The sequence below is a fragment of the Leiobunum rupestre genome, chromosome 5, assembly GCF_980474605.1.
Source record: "Leiobunum rupestre chromosome 5, qqLeiRupe1.1.hap1, whole genome shotgun sequence".
NCBI classification, from domain to species: domain Eukaryota; kingdom Metazoa; phylum Arthropoda; class Arachnida; order Opiliones; family Sclerosomatidae; genus Leiobunum; species Leiobunum rupestre.
Window position 1 is genome coordinate 23,841,601 of NC_143388.1, and position 16,858 is coordinate 23,858,458.

Consider the following 16,858-nt stretch of genomic DNA (forward strand, 5'->3'; position numbering starts at 1 on the left):
TATTAGTCATACGTCAGTTTAAAAAAAATAATACATTTATAGGGATTCACCAATATCGGCCGATACCGGTATAAGAAAATTTATCCTCGCTGGTCGCAGCGCCCTATCGCCCCGCGTCTTCTCGCTGGTCGCAGCCTCCTATCGCCCCGCGTCTTCTCGCTGGTCGCAGCCTCCTATCGCCCCGCGTCTTCTCGCTGGTCGCAGCCTCCTATCGCCCCGCGTCTTCTCGCTGGTCGCAGCCTCCTATCGCCCCGCGTCTTCTCGCTGGTCGCAGCCTCCTATCGCCCCGCGTCTTCTCGCTGGTCGCAGCCTCCTATCGCCCCGCGTCTTCTCGCTGGTCGCAGCCTCCTATCGCCCCGCGTCTTCTCGCTGGTCGCAGCCTCCTATCGCCCCGCGTCTTCTCGCTGGTCGCAGCCTCCTATCGCCCCGCGTCTTCTCGCTGGTCGCAGCGCCCTATCGCCCCGCGTCTTCTCGCTGGTCGCAACAGTAATCATTTACCTCCTGTGGGGGAACGTCGAAGGAGACGGTTCGCAGATCAACTTTACAGTAGGTGTCAATGCATGGAATGATGAAAAAGATGCCGGGTCCCTTGGCGCCACCTCTGAGCAGCCTGCCAAGTCTGAAGATGACGGCTCTCTCGTACTCCTGGACCACTTTGATGCAGAAGAACAGAGACACGGGCGCTGTCACGAGGATAAACAGGACTGAAATCGTCGTCAGAATGTACGCGCACACTCCTGGACCTTCGTTGGCGCCCGAAACTACACCCGAGAAAAGGAGACAAAGATAAAAAAACACACATGAATTAGCACATTCTCCAACTTTGACGAATGACGCAAAAAAATAATCAACTTTGGTGGTTTCAAAATAGTAACGGTTTCTTACAAATTTTCCACGGTAACCGAGGGAATACCGCGAGAATGGGAGTTCATTTTTAGGGAATGGGTGGAAATGGTAATGTTGAGTGTTCAAATGATTGGAATGAATTTTCAAATCGCTCGCGATACTTTAAATCGCGAATGGTAAATTTCTGGAACGGGGGAATTGGAAAATATAATGGGAATGGTAGAAGATAAATATTTAAATGGAAATGCGATGGGAATTAATATTGTTCCACCGGGATTGGGGTGGGAATGGTAACTGCTTCAAATGCAGTTCTTTATTACAAAGGATTTTTAGTTGAAACTTAAACTTAAGATTAAGCACAACAAATTTAAACTTAACATTAAGCGCAACAAACTTAAACTTAAGATTAAGCGCAACAGGTTAAACAAGTGTAATTCTTCTTAATTTCTTAATTTTTTTACATACAAGCCACACTTTCAAGTTCGCTAGTAAAAAACGCGGAGTTTAAGTATGGAATCGACTATATGCTTAGATTCCACTAGCCTGAAAAATAATAAAGCTTGTTTTCTTACGCGCGTAAAAACGTTTGAACTTTTCAAAGCTGAGAAACGCGTCGTTGCGCGTGCCAGTGGAAAACAAACATTAAGCCCCATTTTCATGCTCGCTGGTAGCGGGTAAAAAACGACACTTTTTCACTTTCCGCGTCGATCTGTTTCAAACAGATATTTTAGCTTTATTTTCACGCTTGCGAGTGGCGGAAACGAATTTTGACGATTTTGATCCGCTACCAGCGAGCATGAAAATGGGGCTTTATGTTGGACGCGTTTAGCTGGTTGCGTACCATAAGAATAGGCGATATAATAAAGTTCCGTGGCCTTCTTGTTTTGATGGGAAAGGCCACCTTCCACTCTGCTTCCATTAGCTTTCCCACCAAAGAGCCTATGAATTCATCCGTAGGCTTTAACTGTACTATTTCGTTATCCCATTTTAACAAGTTAAGCAAGCATATCTGACTTTATAATATCGCCTATTGCTCAGTAAGTGGCAATGAACTTTTATATGAATATGTATGATTAGTCTAAAGCCCAGTTCACACTATACAATTAATTGGGACACTTAATTGAAACCAACTAATTGTAAGCAAGAAAATTGTACAGTGTGAACAGAAAAAGTTGGAACAATGGTTACAATTTTTCAGTTCACACTATTCAATTTTCTTGCGTACAATTAGTTGGTTTCAATTAAGTGGCCCAATTAATTGTATAGTGTGAACTGGGCTTTAAAAATTAAATTGTTTTTAATATAAATCAGCTACGCTAATACCCAAGGCCCCACCTTAGGCCTAAGTCATCAAGCCACTTTTAAAGCCATTAATTCAGGTGGCCGGGGGTTACAATGCGTAGGAGGGTGGTGGCAAGCCCTTCGTGCCACGCGAGTCAACAACTACCTACACTTACTATTACCATTAACCTCTACAAGTTTTTAGGGAAAGGGGACCCCGAAGAGCTCCATGGTCAGAGTTACAATATAATTAAATTTATGGTATTAAAATATTTTAATTTAAAGTTTTAAAATTGCATTAAAACTTTTAAATAAATGTTTTAAGACCATGAAGTATTTTCATTTTAAAGGCTAACCAAACGCTACGAAACGGCTGTAAAAATAAATGCACATTTTTCCATAATTAGTTTATGAAACGTGTAAAATATAATTACATTAACAATTCAGTTTTCCTAAAACGAATTGAGAATTATCTAAAACTTAATTAAAAATGAAAACAGACGTTTCTAGCGGCTGAATTAAGTCACGGTAAACGTAAGTTTTCAAAATCTCGCGCTATTAGATTGCAGCGAAATAAATCGTCAACTATACAGGGTGTTTCCGTGAGTATGTAGTAAACTCTAGGGTAATTATTAGTCAAATACATCCCTGAAACGAAACACTTTAAACATGAGCTCCCAAAACCCTAAACTAAACACGGGTACAGAGCCTTACGAGTGTTAAAACACGCGTAAAAGTAGATTAGTCCATAATGAAAAAGGATAAAAAATCTAAACCCTAAACAAATTTGAAGTAATTCAAAAACTTACATATAGCTCGTACCAATAGGTCTTCGAGAAAACATAAAAACGCGAATCACGGACTAAATATATCTTCGAGTGAAAAATAAAATAAAATAAGAGATTCGTGAACTATATGTAATTAAGTTTTTAAATTTCTTCAAATTTTTTATTAGGGTTTAGCTTTTTTATCCTTTTTCATTATAGACTATTCTACTTTTTCGTGTATTTTATCACACTTTGCAATGCAGTTCATAGCCGTGGTACACAGTAACATAGCCTTAAATCTGACGAACGATATTCTTCATTGAACCAAATTGTTTGTATAAAATAGTGTTTTAAGTCGGAAAATGACCGAGGCCTTTTTTCCGGAAAATATTCCGCATTTTTCCAAAACAAATTAAAAAAAAGTTTGAATTCCATAATTAGTCTAATATATTGTTTGCAAATTTAAATAAAGCAGCATTTTCGCCTCATTTTTTCGAATCTGTAAAACTAAATAATGTAACACTATTAATGTAGTATGTTTACTGTTATTAGACATTTTATATCGATAAAAAGATAAAAACATTAAAAACCCTTCAAAAGTTATTTATGTTTAAATTTTTTTCCGCAATTCGGTCAATTTTCCGGAAATTTTTCCGCATTTATTTTTCCGGAAAATGTTCTAGAAATTTTTCCGGAAAATTAACAACTCTAGTATGAAATCCTCAGTTGTTTTTTTATCGGTGAACTCAGGGCCGTCTTAAGGCATGGGCTCAATGGGCTACAGCCCAGGGCCCCCAGCCAGTTTTAGGGTCCCGGAAAGGCCTGCCATACAGTCTCTACTCTAGGGATAAGGGTTTAGTTGGTTAAATATTATTTATGCTAATTTAATATTACCTATCTTTTAGTTACGTCTAAAGTAATTTGACTAATCGCCACAACGCGTATCCTACGGTACCAACAATTTCTAAAACCTAACAGAGTCACTGTCAGTAAAAACCTTATTTTCAGTAGGCCTATGTTATACTTTTGAAATTAAAAGTTTTGGTTTGATTATTGTGTAATTGAATTTAGACAACGGACATACAAAGGCTGACCGTTGGCGATCAAAAAGGTCTTAAGAAATAATTTAGCCCAGGGCCCCAAAAGGTCTTAAGACGGGTCTGGGTGAAGTGAGAAATTAAAGAACTTTTGCAACTTGTTTTTAAGTCAAGGAAGAATATCGTTGGCCAATTTGAAGGCTGAGTACCAATTTTTAGGGTAGATTTTTGGGACCCATATCTCTGAAACGAAGCACTTTCGGACCCACGTTCATTAGACATTTTTGACCCAAAGAACGCATACTTTTTGGAAACACCCGGTATATAAAGAGTGAAATTTGCAATAAGAAAAAGTGTACAAAGCTTAATTCAGACGTTGCGACTCCTGAAGTCTATAAGATTAAATAATTCCTCGCCATAATCGCAGTGCCCGCAGCGGGGATTCAGTCTGATCGTATCCGTGACATCGCGGCTCCAAACAAAAAAAAAAAAAAAAAAACACCGAAAGAGATCAACTCACGGTCAAATATGACGCTATTCTTAAATGTCTTCCGGGAGCCACAACGTCATTCAGCAATCAGTCTGACGCCACTTACTTCGTTGGTCCCAATGACGCGAAACCCTAAACAACGAAACTATATCGAAAGGGAGGAACGTAACACCAAAAAAAGTCAGTAGACGTCTAAAGATAGATAGAAATTTTTGGCAAATAGATTAGTTTTAGTTACAAGTTGTAGGACTTCGACGCTTCTCTTATTATTCGTCGGGTTTTTCGCGGTAGCTAATTCTAAAAATTAAATTGTTCCACTTTTTCGGCACTTGAGAGCAAAAAGTTACCGAACTGTTAAACAAATCCCTGAAGAAGGTCTTGCTCTTGACGCTAAAGCTTCGCTTCTCGACATCGGCGTCAAGAGGGAAAATCTTAATGGTTTTCTTCCTCTCCGCTTGCTGGTTCTGATTTTTCCCCAAATCCAAGACCTCGACGTTCTCAACGGGAGCTTGCGAGTCCGGAAAAACTCCGGAATCCGACTCCAAATATCCGGGGATGTGAGTATCGGACATTCTACTAAAACTTTCGAAAGCCAACGAGTTTTCCGAAAATGGCCAGTTTAAAGAAACGTCTTTCTCGAATCACACCATGTTGCTCATCTAATCCATATCTTCCAAGGACAGTCGCTTGATGAGTTCTCGGTAGGTGACATGGACAGCTATTACGATACGAAACGAAGAGCGTCCCTCGAGACTGCAGCAGTGCCCCGCTCGATGTCAACGCCGACTTCGGAGTCGCGTTACCAAGACAAAAAGAACCGGACGCTGTTTGGACTAACTCGACACTAATCATAATAGTTAGACGGGTCGATTCCGTCCACGACGCGTACTCCGACTTAATAGTCCCGACGCTACACCCGGTTTGAAACGATTAAATGCTAATTGCGTCGAGTTTCGTACCAGGATTTCTGTCAATATTCGCGGAATTTAAATATTTGGGACGACTCGGAGATCGGAACTATTCATTTTTAATGTTCAATGGGAGGTTCATACGCTAATTGCTCAGATTTTTGCAGCAGAGCGCTTTTACGGTGTTCAGTCAATATTCGGGAAAATTAAATATTCGAGAAAACTAGGTGACCGGTAGCGTTCATTTTTATTGTACAATGAAACATGGTTAGTTTTGTTTTCCTTTCAAAATTATTGTCGTCTAATTAATCTTTATAATTACAAGTAAACGTAATAAAATGAACAGGAAAATCTCGAGATAAGGTGTTGCCAGATTAATATACATCTACTCTTGTTATTCAATGGAAACCAAATCTACAACATGTTTTGGGCTTGGTATTGTTGCAATTAATTAATTACGAAGCAGATAATACGTGTTTATAACGAATTTCTGTCTGCTGTCCAAATATCTCCACTCTAATAATTAAATATTGCGTATACCACGGGTAAATACCGATAAATAAGTTCGGCATTTTCATAAATACCGATAAATAAGCTCGGCATTTTCATAAATACCGATAAATAAGTTCGGCATTTCCATAAATACCGATAAAAAAGTTCGCCATTTCCATAAATACCGATAAATAAGTTCGACATTTCCATAAATACCGATAAATAAGTTCGGCATTTCCATAAATACCGATAAATAAGTGCGGCATTTCCATAAATACCGATAAATAAGTTCGGCATTTCCATAAATACCGATAAATAAGTTCGGCATTTCCATAAATACCGATAAATAAGTTCGGCATTTCCATAAATACCGATAAATAAGTTCGGCATTTCCATAAATACCGATAAATAAGTTCGGCATTTCCATAAATACCGATAAATAAGTTCGGCATTTCCATAAATACCGATAAATAAGTTCGGAATTTACATAAATACCGATAAATAAGTTCGGAATTTAAATAAATAGGCTGCAACAAGCGCCAAACCAAGCAGCAGGGAAATGCAAACATTAAGGTTTGGGTTCGTGTGATAGGTGAAAAGGGACTTTGTAAACAAATCGAGGTAACCAGCGTAAAAAAGTAAACTTAAACTGTATTTAAAGTCCCTGCTGCTTGTTTTTGCGCTTGTTGCAGCCTACTTCCAGGGGCTAGTAGGCCACACTCTGAAGCTCTCTGGCGCTCTTTTAACTCATCGTAGGAAAATAGGAAAAAACAGGCATACTTCTCAACTCACCCCCTACAACTCCTTCAAATATCTGTACAACCTTTTGAAACACCCTGTAGAGATTTGCTAGTCCCAAAAAAATGGTCGAATAGTCTTTGTGAAATATTTGGCCGGTTCTGCTTATATTAGCGAATTTATCCAGTAACCCTAGGTTGGGCTCGGATGGTATAGAACGGTCTAGACAGTCACAAGTCCATTAACGGGCTTTCCCGCATGTTTTGAAAAGCCAATTGTCGTCGCTATTTGCTTAAGGAAAACTTTGAAAGGAAACGTTTTGAATGATTAAATGCTTAAACTATCGACTCACAAACAGCGCCTATCAAAGTTTTTACAACAATTATTTTAATAGACGGTTCTCGGAATGCTGGTCCATTTTCAGAATGAATTGGAAATTGAGTTTTTTGTTAACCAGGGCCGCTCACTTATCTGGCAGGCCTGCAAAGCAATTTGCTATGTGAAATATACTGTATTAGCGAGACACTTTCCGGTTTTATCGATTAAATTTTTAATCAAACCATTGTATACTTTATCTCCTTTATTGTGCAAATATTCAACTTGAAAGATTGGTAGGCTACTTAAGCTAGACACAAGAAAACGAAAGGGCTTAGCAAGGAAGTTATCTAATTTTTTCATAAATTGTTAGCAAATACTCTTTCACTATTATATCGGAAACAGTGCACTTCCTAGAAACAAACTTGAAAATTAAGTTTTCAATGATGACTAAATGGTTACATCGGAAACATTGTCACCTCCGCCCAACAAACAATTACAGTCTCGCGTGTTCTAAAGAAGAAAATAGTCGATGCGATAATGTTGGATAGCGAAAAAATTGTTTAGATGTAAGGAAATCCTGTAATCTTTGTTTTCTACTGCCTGTTCATAAACAGTTCGTACAGACGACGTTGCAGACGGAAACGTTGACCTAAAGAAAGCTGCTACATCTAGCGGTGAACCAGCCTCCCTGAATTTTTATCAAACACTCACGATTCCAGGGAAGATATAAAAGTAACATGTTTATAGAATAGCCCTAAATATATAAAAATATAGCTCGTATTATCGTCTACAAAAAAATAACAGTCTAAGCGCTTTGCTTCGTAACCTACATATGAAGAGAAGCTGACACACTTTTCGACGTTGACCATATTTATCGTTTCACATACGATAAACAAAGTTTGTCCCATATCCAAGTGAAAAGTTAGAGGGAACGGTAGAGCACAAACTGCTGCACTAAATAGGTCAGAACCCAGATAATCTGCCGCATGCCACCGGACACTGTCCACTCGAAGGTCGGAACAATTAACGGGGATATAATATTTATATCGTGACCTTATTGTGTCATCAATTAAGTGGCTTTTGGAATTATGCGTAAATCAAATAGCGAGGTCAAAATATTTAATTTTGGGGAAAGGAGGTTAGCAATATAATTAACAAGAATATTATTTCAATATTTAATCTTCAACAAACTATTGATTATTAATGAATCTTTAAAACATAAAAACAACCATTATTGCCCAGGGAAAAGACAGAATTTAATTATTTTATCATTAATTCTCCAAAGAAACCAAGATTCCCAAAGTTTAATGTAATTAAAAAGTTTCGAAGATTCTTGAGTAATTTTGTATTTTCAATTTTTAAATTCAGTTTTATTCGAATATATTTGAGTCTAATTGACTTAAGCCAAAGCCAATTCACATCTCAGACCTAAACATGATGGCGAATCTGAATCTGAAGTCCAAATTCAACTAACATTATCACAAAATGAGGTAATTCGACATTTGAGGGGACTCCGAATGTTTCCATATTTCGAATGAACACCACGTTCAAAAAATCGAAATTGTTTGTAATAACAGGCTATTTATAAATTTGAGTAAAATTGTAGTTTAAACTTTCGGTTAAATATAACCTACATTCCCGCAAGATTCTATTGAACCCTTTCGGACGTGAGCCTCATAAACGAAGCATTCAGTCCCTGACCATTAGCGTTCTTAGATGACAGTTTGAATATAGGGTATGAAATCGGCTTCCGTTCCATATCAAACCCCCTGTGGCAATCTTCACGAAAAATCAATAATCAATAAACAAAATATTCCGTTTAGCCGTCTCGGGGGAGCTAGTTAGGCCAAACGTAAAAGAAATTCGACGCCAAGTCTAAATCCTGTTTGTTTATTCGGAACTATTAAGAGTTATTTAAGGCGAAATGTAACGAAGTGAAAGGCAGGAAAAACTTTATTTTGCATTCGTTGTATCAGTAGCAAATCGAAACCGGTAATCTCATTTGAATAATGAAAGTATCGAAAAGAGGCTGAAACCGTCTCATGAATATTGCATTTCTTCCACAAATGAAAATATTGTATTATATTATAATATACCAAATGAATGAGACATGTTTCGGGTGGAGCTAATTTAGAAAGCGAAACGAAGTCCATTTATTTTTACATCTCGGTTTCAAATTATTGTAATTACTAATAATTGGCAATACTGCGATAACGCCAAAATAAATAGTCAAAATTGACATTTTTACTTTTATTGGCGTAATCTTTTTAAGGCTGGTTTTCACAAGGGCAAAAAAGCCACGACGGTGAACGTCGACGTGAAAAATTCCCGTTAGGCCTAGTGCAATATTTTGGCGTCGACTGTCACCGTTGTGGCGTTTTTGCCCTAGTGAAAACCAGCCTTTACTCACAAAACTTTTCGAGGAAATGTCTTTTAAAAATCATCTAAAAAATTGTGAACTATAAAACCATTAGATTTTCAGATCGCTTGGCTTTTGGACGGGAAAATCATTAGAGATTTTCAGATCGCTTGGCTTTTGGACGGGAAAACCATTAGAGATTTTCAGATTGCTTGGTGTTTGAACGGGAAAACCATTACAGATTTTCAGATTGCTTGGTGTTTGAACGGGAAAACCATTACAGATTTTCAGATTGCTTGGCTTTTGGACGGGAAAACCATTACAGATTTTCAGATTGCTTGGCTTTTGGACGGGAATACCATTACAGATTTTCAGATTGCTTGGCTTTTGAACGGGAAAACCATTAGAGATTTTCAGATTGCTTGGCTTTTGAACGGGAAAACCATTAGAGATTTTCAGATTACTTGGCTTTTGAACGGGAAAACCATTAGAGATTTTCAGATTGCTTGGCTTTTGAACGGGAAAATCATTAGAGATTTTCAGATTACTTGGCTTTTGAACGGGAAAACCATTAGAGATTTTCAGATTGCTTGGCTTTTGAACGGGAAAATCATTAGAGATTTTCAGATTTCTTGGCTTTTGGGCGGGAAAACCATTAAAGATTTTCAGATTACTTGGCTTTTGAACGGGAAAACCATTAGAGATTTTCAGATTGCTTGGCTTTTGAACGGGAAAATCATTAGAGATTTTCAGATCACTTGGCTTTTGGGCGGGAAAACCATTAGAGATTTTCAGATCACTTGGCTTTTGGACGGGAAAATCATTAGAGATTTTCAGATTGCTTGGTGTTTGAACAGGAAAACCATTAGAGATTTTCAGATTGCTTGGCTTTTGGACGAGAAAACCATTAGAGATTTTCAGATTGCTTGGCTTTTGAACGGGAAAACCATTAGAGATTTTCAGATTGCTTGGCTTTTGGACGGGAAAACCATTAGAGATTTTCAGATTGCTTGGCTTTTGGACGGGAAAACCATTAGAGATTTTCAGATTGCTTGGCTTTTGAACGGGAAAACCATTAGAGATTTTCAGATTGCTTGGCTTTTGGACGGGAAAACCATTAGAGATTTTCATATCGCTTGGTGTTTGGACGGGAAAACCATTAGAGATTTTCAGATTGCTTGGCTTTTGGGCGGGAAAACCATTAGAGATTTTCATATCGCTTGGTGTTTGGACGGAAAAACCATTATATATTTTCAGATCGCTTGGCTTTTGGACGGAAAAACCATTATATATTTTCAGATCGCTTCGTGTTTGAAAGGGACAAACATCATAGATTTTCAGATCGCTTGGTTTTTGGACGGAAAAACCATTATATATTTTCAGATCGCTTGGCTTTTGGACGGAAAAACCATTATATATTTTCAGATCGCTTCGTGTTTGAAAGGGACAAACATCATAGATTTTCAGATCGCTTGGTTTTTGGACGGAAAAACCATTATATATTTTCAGATCGCTTGGCTTTTGAACGGAAAAACCATTAGAGATTCTCAGATCGCTTCGTGTTTGAAAGGGACAAACATCATAGATTTTCAGATCGCTTGGATTTTGGATGGTAAAACTATTACGTTTTCTAGGACCACTTTGTTTCTGGACGGGAAAGCTATTAATTATGGTTTTCACTAAGGCGAACACGTCGAAACAGTGAGCGTCGACGAAAAACAATATTAGGCCTAACGAAAATGTTTTCGTCAATAGGTGGTTTTTTTCGCCTGTTCTGGTTTTTTTGAGCAGGTTAAAAAGTGTAGCCATAATACGTCATTTTACTTCAATTCTGTCTTGACGAAAAAAACGATTTGGAGTAAGAAGGGAGTAGTTAAAGGTTACATGCCCGTCATGTTTTCGTGAAACGAAATTAAGCAGACGACAAAGCTAGATTACTCCCTCTACACCTCCTTTCGAGGAGGAGTAAAAAGTGTAACCTTAGAGCTCTGGAACAAGCGAACAAAATTCCGACAGGGTAAATCTTACCCCGAGAACAGGCGAATAAAACGTCTTAGGGTAAAAAGTTTACACTTTTTGTGTAACAGACGTTATTAGTTTTTCCTCATGGTTATTCGTAAAATTTACTTTATGATACTTGCATTTTAATATAATTTTTGCATCGTTTGCTTACATTTCGAGATGTTTAATTAAGAAAAAAAGTACTTATGACTTTTTAATTTGACTATATTAGACGCAACCTCGGAGAAGCTAACGCCGTTACGCCACCTAGACTCGTTTCGGTCGCGAATACAGTAAATAATGAAACTTGAATGCGATCATGTTTCATTTAAAACGTGTTACCGAGGGCTACTTTAATAATGAGCGTAGCTCATGACCAATTACTATTAATGTTTGTTCCATTATACACAACAGAAACGAACAATTTATATTAATATCTCTAGGAATATCATGAGGGGGCATTCACAAATTTAATAACGCAAATAATTGACTTTTCGTGCTTCTCGGCAAGAGGGCATACATTTTAAAGGCGCAACAACTTATTACCTTTCGATTCACGAAAGCTGGCTCTCTGATCTGGACCTAAAAACAGAGTTTTGAAAGTTACACTTAACCTTTTCCATCGCGACAAACAATTTATATTAAAATCATTTAAATATACCATTCTATAAAATACTATAAATACTACTTATGTGGTTATCGAAGGGCTGTTCACTACAAATTTGCTTGTACACCGATTGCGTAATCTTGGACTACGCGGGGCTACGCAGAGACTACGCGGGGCTACGCAGAGACTACGCGGGGCTACGCAGAGACTACGCGGGGGTACGCAGAGACTACGCGGGGGTACGCAGAGACTACGCGGGGGTACGCAGAGACTACGCGGGGGTACGCAGAGACTACGCGGGAGTACGCAGAGACTACGCGGGGGTACGCAGAGACTACGCGGGAGTACGCAGAGACTACGCGGGGGTACGCAGAGACTACGCGGGGGTACGCAGAGACTACGCGGGGGTACGCAGAGACTACGCGGGGGTACGCAGAGACTACGCGGGGGTACGCAGAGACTACGCGGGGGTATGCAGAGACTACGCGGGGGTATGCAGAGACTACGCGGAGTCGTTCTTGACTTTGGAAAGTTGAAACATTATTTTCTAGGCAACAGCGTCCAGATAACCTAGTGGTCAGAATTGTCGAACTAAAATGCCAGAAATTAATTGAAGAAATTTCACATGCACGGCCCTTTATAATAACGTAAGAAACGCTCGTGACAGAGGGGTAACAATTGGAAAGACCCCACCACTAAACTACGTAGTAGCATGGGCCAATAAATATCTTTTATTCGCCCTTGGTCGTAGTAAATAAGCTGAACCCTCAATTCCAATAACACCATTAATCTTAAAATTAATATAATGCATTCAAAATTAAGCAGATTTATTATTTAGCATTTTAGAAATTTAATCACCTACTATTATAAATCACACCCTTCACACATTAAACTAACTTTTATAGTCGCCGTATACGTCGAGTCCAACCCATTTAGCTTTGGTAGTAGAAAATCAGGAGTCCATGTCCATGACACATCGAAGTGTTCTGCGTCCCTGACAAGCGAATGTAAATTACGGGGGGGGGATAATAAACTTTATAAATGGGGTCCATTGAAACATTTGAATTTTGAAAGACGTCTATTGGTTACTCATAGAATTATCGTTAAAATGAACGAGTGTCAAACAAGATTGTTGGTAGATTGTCAATAATTGTCTCTGATAAAATGTTAGGATCATTCTTGAATTTAAATTTTTGTGCTAAAATAAGACCAGATCTATGTGATTTTAAAGGGAACATAACCTAAAGAGCACAACAATATTAGGGTTTAGTTTCAAAATTGCCCGATGGATAGCGCCACGGTAGTAGTTGGATGCTTATTTAATTTAAGCTTAGAATCAATTTCAACAGATTGCGCGTTGTACTGTACGATTTACGACGTAACGGCAGTAGACTACTCCTACCTCACTATGTTCACACTATGTCACTTTCGTGTTCAAGCGATAAAAGTTGAACAACTATCGTATTGGGGAAACGCGTCATCATTTTCAAGTTAGCTTGTCGTAATGTGCATTTTAAGAGCCTATTCCCGTTCGTACCGCCCCAATTTCATATTTTTACCGAAGCTTGAAAATACTAATACATTAAAAACTGAATCTGCGTGCGAGTCAACTATTAGACCACCATTTTCCAAGATGGCGTCCGATTTAAAAAAAAATCAATATGTATAATATACTGTATGTGACCACCCAATACAGAAAGTTTCACCAAAATCGGCTTACAATTAAAAGAGTTCTAGATTATGAAATCCTCCATTTTCCAAAATGGCGCCAAATTTCGACCAAACTCAACATTTATAATATTCTGAACACCTCCCATATTCTGGCCACCCAACCCAGAAAATTTTAGCCAAATCGACTAACAATTGCAAGAGTTATAGTTTATGGAATCCACCATTTTCCAAGATGGCGTACAATTTCAACAAAATCAATTTGTATAATATACTGGATGTGACCACCCACGACCACCCAACCCAGAAAGTTTCACACAAAACGGCTTACAATTGCAAGAGTTATAAATTATGGAGTCCACCATTTTCCAAGAGGGCGTACGGTTTTCAACAAAATCAATATGTATAATATACTGGGTGTGACCACCCATGACCACCCAACCCAGAAAGTTTCACACAAAACGGCTTACAATTGCAAGAGTTATCAGTGGCGGACTGGGTCTAATATTTTGGGCTGCCAGAAGACCAAGGGCCCCAGCTTTAACAACTATAACGCGCTCATGCTTGAAGGGCCCACTTCATGAACGGTCCGTGGGGCCCACCTGCCATCGGGCAGGTTCACTCTATGGCCAGTCCGCCACTGAGTGTTATAGATTATGGAGTCCACCATTTTCCAAGATGGCGTACAATTTCCACAAAATCAATATGTATAATATACTGGATGTGACCACCCACGACCACCTAACCCAGAAAGTTTAACCAAAAGCGGCTTACAATAGGTGATTCTGAAATATAATATCGACAAATACATGTACAAAAGAGTTAATTTTATGGGCGCGCGCTCTTGATTTATTAGTAGATTGTAGCTCGCGCGATCGTGCACGCGCGTTGAAAATGAACTATAAAGCGCGCGCTCAAATACTTTAACCATACAACATAAAGTAACCAAATCATGTGACCACCGATCTTTTTCGGAATCGCTTATTGCAAGAGTTATAGATTATGGAGTCCGCCATTTTCCAAGATGGCGTCTGATTTTAACGAAAAAACCCTTGGAACAGAATTTCACCGGGATTTTCCCTAGCTCATAGTCGCCAAGTAGACCTCGCTCACTCGGCCAATAAATTCGGGTGGGCTTGAAATATTTTGGAGCGTTACCAAAATTTCTTAACTTTTTTCCGGTTAAAAGAAAAAAGCACCGATAACACGCGTGCTAGAGTGGACGGAAAATCCAAATTTTCACGAGATGGATCATGGATGCAGCCCTTTGATCATTCATGAAGCTGGCATAGATATTCATCACGCGTTTCGGAGATCAACGAATTACTAAATTGGAACTGCTATAAATATGGTTTCAAAGATTTTTTTGTTAGTTCTTGAGCGGATCGTAAAGTAAGTAGTGAAATAACAGATCACGTTGCATCTCGGGAAAAATAAAATTCGCGGAAAACATCTGAAGGAAAACACTATCAAAACATCATCAGTTTCATTTTAAACTTTATATAAGAATTTTTTTTAAACGTGAAAATCCTTAAATAATTTTCTATACTTCGGCAGAGATATAGCACGCCATTCAGGTTAAAATAAAAAATTATAAAAAATAAAACTGTGGGGAAAATATAAAATTGGTAAACATTATCGTTCTTTGGCATCACATAAAAACTTAAAACATAAATTTCAATAACTCATCGAAATTACGTTTGCCCGCCTTTTAGGCAAAAAATTCTACAAAATAGTTTTTCTCAACAAAAATTTTTTTCCTTCAATATATTTGTGTACAATATATTTTTTACCAATATATATATATTTTTTCCAATATATGTATTTTTTTCCAATATATGTAATTTTTTTCCAATATATGTATTTTTTTCCAATATATATATATTTTTGTCCAATATATGTATTTTTTACAATATATATATATTTTTGTCCAATATATGTATTTTTTCCAATATATGTATTTTTTCCAATATATATATATTTTTGTCCAATATATGTATTTTTTCCAATATATGTATTTTTCCCCAATATATGTATTTTTTTCCAATATATGTATTTTTTTCGAATATGTAATTTTTTTTCAAAATATTTTTGACCTGAATGGCGTTAACAAATATAATTTAAGCACAGAAAAAAATTTCAAAAGTTTTTCTTCCTTAATTTTGACCTGGATGGCGTGCCATGCAGAAAATTATAATTTCCTTCCTTACACGAAGACTAATCGCTCAAAGTCAAAATATGATCGTCCAATTCGTTTATGAAGTTCGAAGAATACCAATATTTAGTTTAAACATAAATGGCCTCTAAAACATATCATCATCACAGTGTGTGTTTGAAATTTAGCCAATAAGTCTAATCGGAAAGTCATTTGTGAATTTACATAAATTAAAGGGAATAGGAACTAAATAAAAAAATCGCCTGTTAACTCGCACTAAGGCTTATTTCTAACGTAACTAGCGCCAATCATCCATCGCTTCTGCTAAACCTGGTGACAGAAACGTGAATTCATTGATCCACCAGAAACACGAAGGTTCATACTCCTTTTAAAGAGCCACCGAATCGTTTAAATAAGCTTCGCCAAAATTTGATTTGACCTAATTTTCAAATGATTTTCTGGCCCTTTAACGTAATATTACACTCGTTCAGCTAACGCGTCTACCTGATAATTATTTATGTTCAGATCGAACCTGTCATACACATTCGGAGTGACGACATAAAATCACACGAAAAGATTGAACCAAATTTATCGAACGCTGGTTGGCTCTTTCACATTTAAACCTTTACGTATTATTATAAGTCAATAACTGTTCCCATAAGTGTGTCACTTAGTCGAAATAATTATTGTTGCCTATTTTTGGATTCTGTGAAGTGACGTAGAATTAACATCATACCCAAAAGAGAAGCGCCTCTGGCGAGACAAATAATCACGCTTCGGCAAGCGCTCACACAAAAACGGGTCGTCATTCTGGAAACGGTGCTCAGTACATAGACAAGTGTCACACATTTAATCTAAACATGGTAATGTATGCGAGCGCAACAGGATCCGTGTGTAAATGATATAAATTCATGAAGGACAAACTGTACGAATAACGTTTTCTACTACATTCCGATATTTAATATTATTAGCAGAAGTAAATAGTACAAGTAGGCCGACTGCATGGCACACGTGTATTGCAGTAAGCCTACTTCCAGTGAAAGACAGAGTAAACCGAAGAGTTATGTAGTCACGACGTCACTCATGATTTTTCCTAAAAAAAAAATTCTAGCCAAAACATCTATTCGCGACCGAAAACTACCCTTTGGTTCGCCATTGCAACCTAGATAGGTAGCGGCTAAAGCAGACGCT

General features: G+C 37.8%; 1 protein-coding gene across 5 annotated transcripts in view; it reads right to left on the reverse strand.

The window, feature by feature from the left end:
- Positions 1 to 16,858, reverse strand: part of LOC149943868 (band 7 protein AGAP004871-like) — an 80,394-nt gene that overhangs the window by 6,494 nt on the left and 57,042 nt on the right. For all 5 annotated transcript variants that reach the window (XM_090174639.1, XM_090174637.1, XM_090174638.1 and 2 more), the window contains one exon: positions 499 to 761. In XM_090174639.1, coding sequence (XP_090030765.1) covers positions 499 to 761 — 263 coding nt within the window. The remainder of the gene's footprint in view (positions 1 to 498; positions 762 to 16,858) is intronic.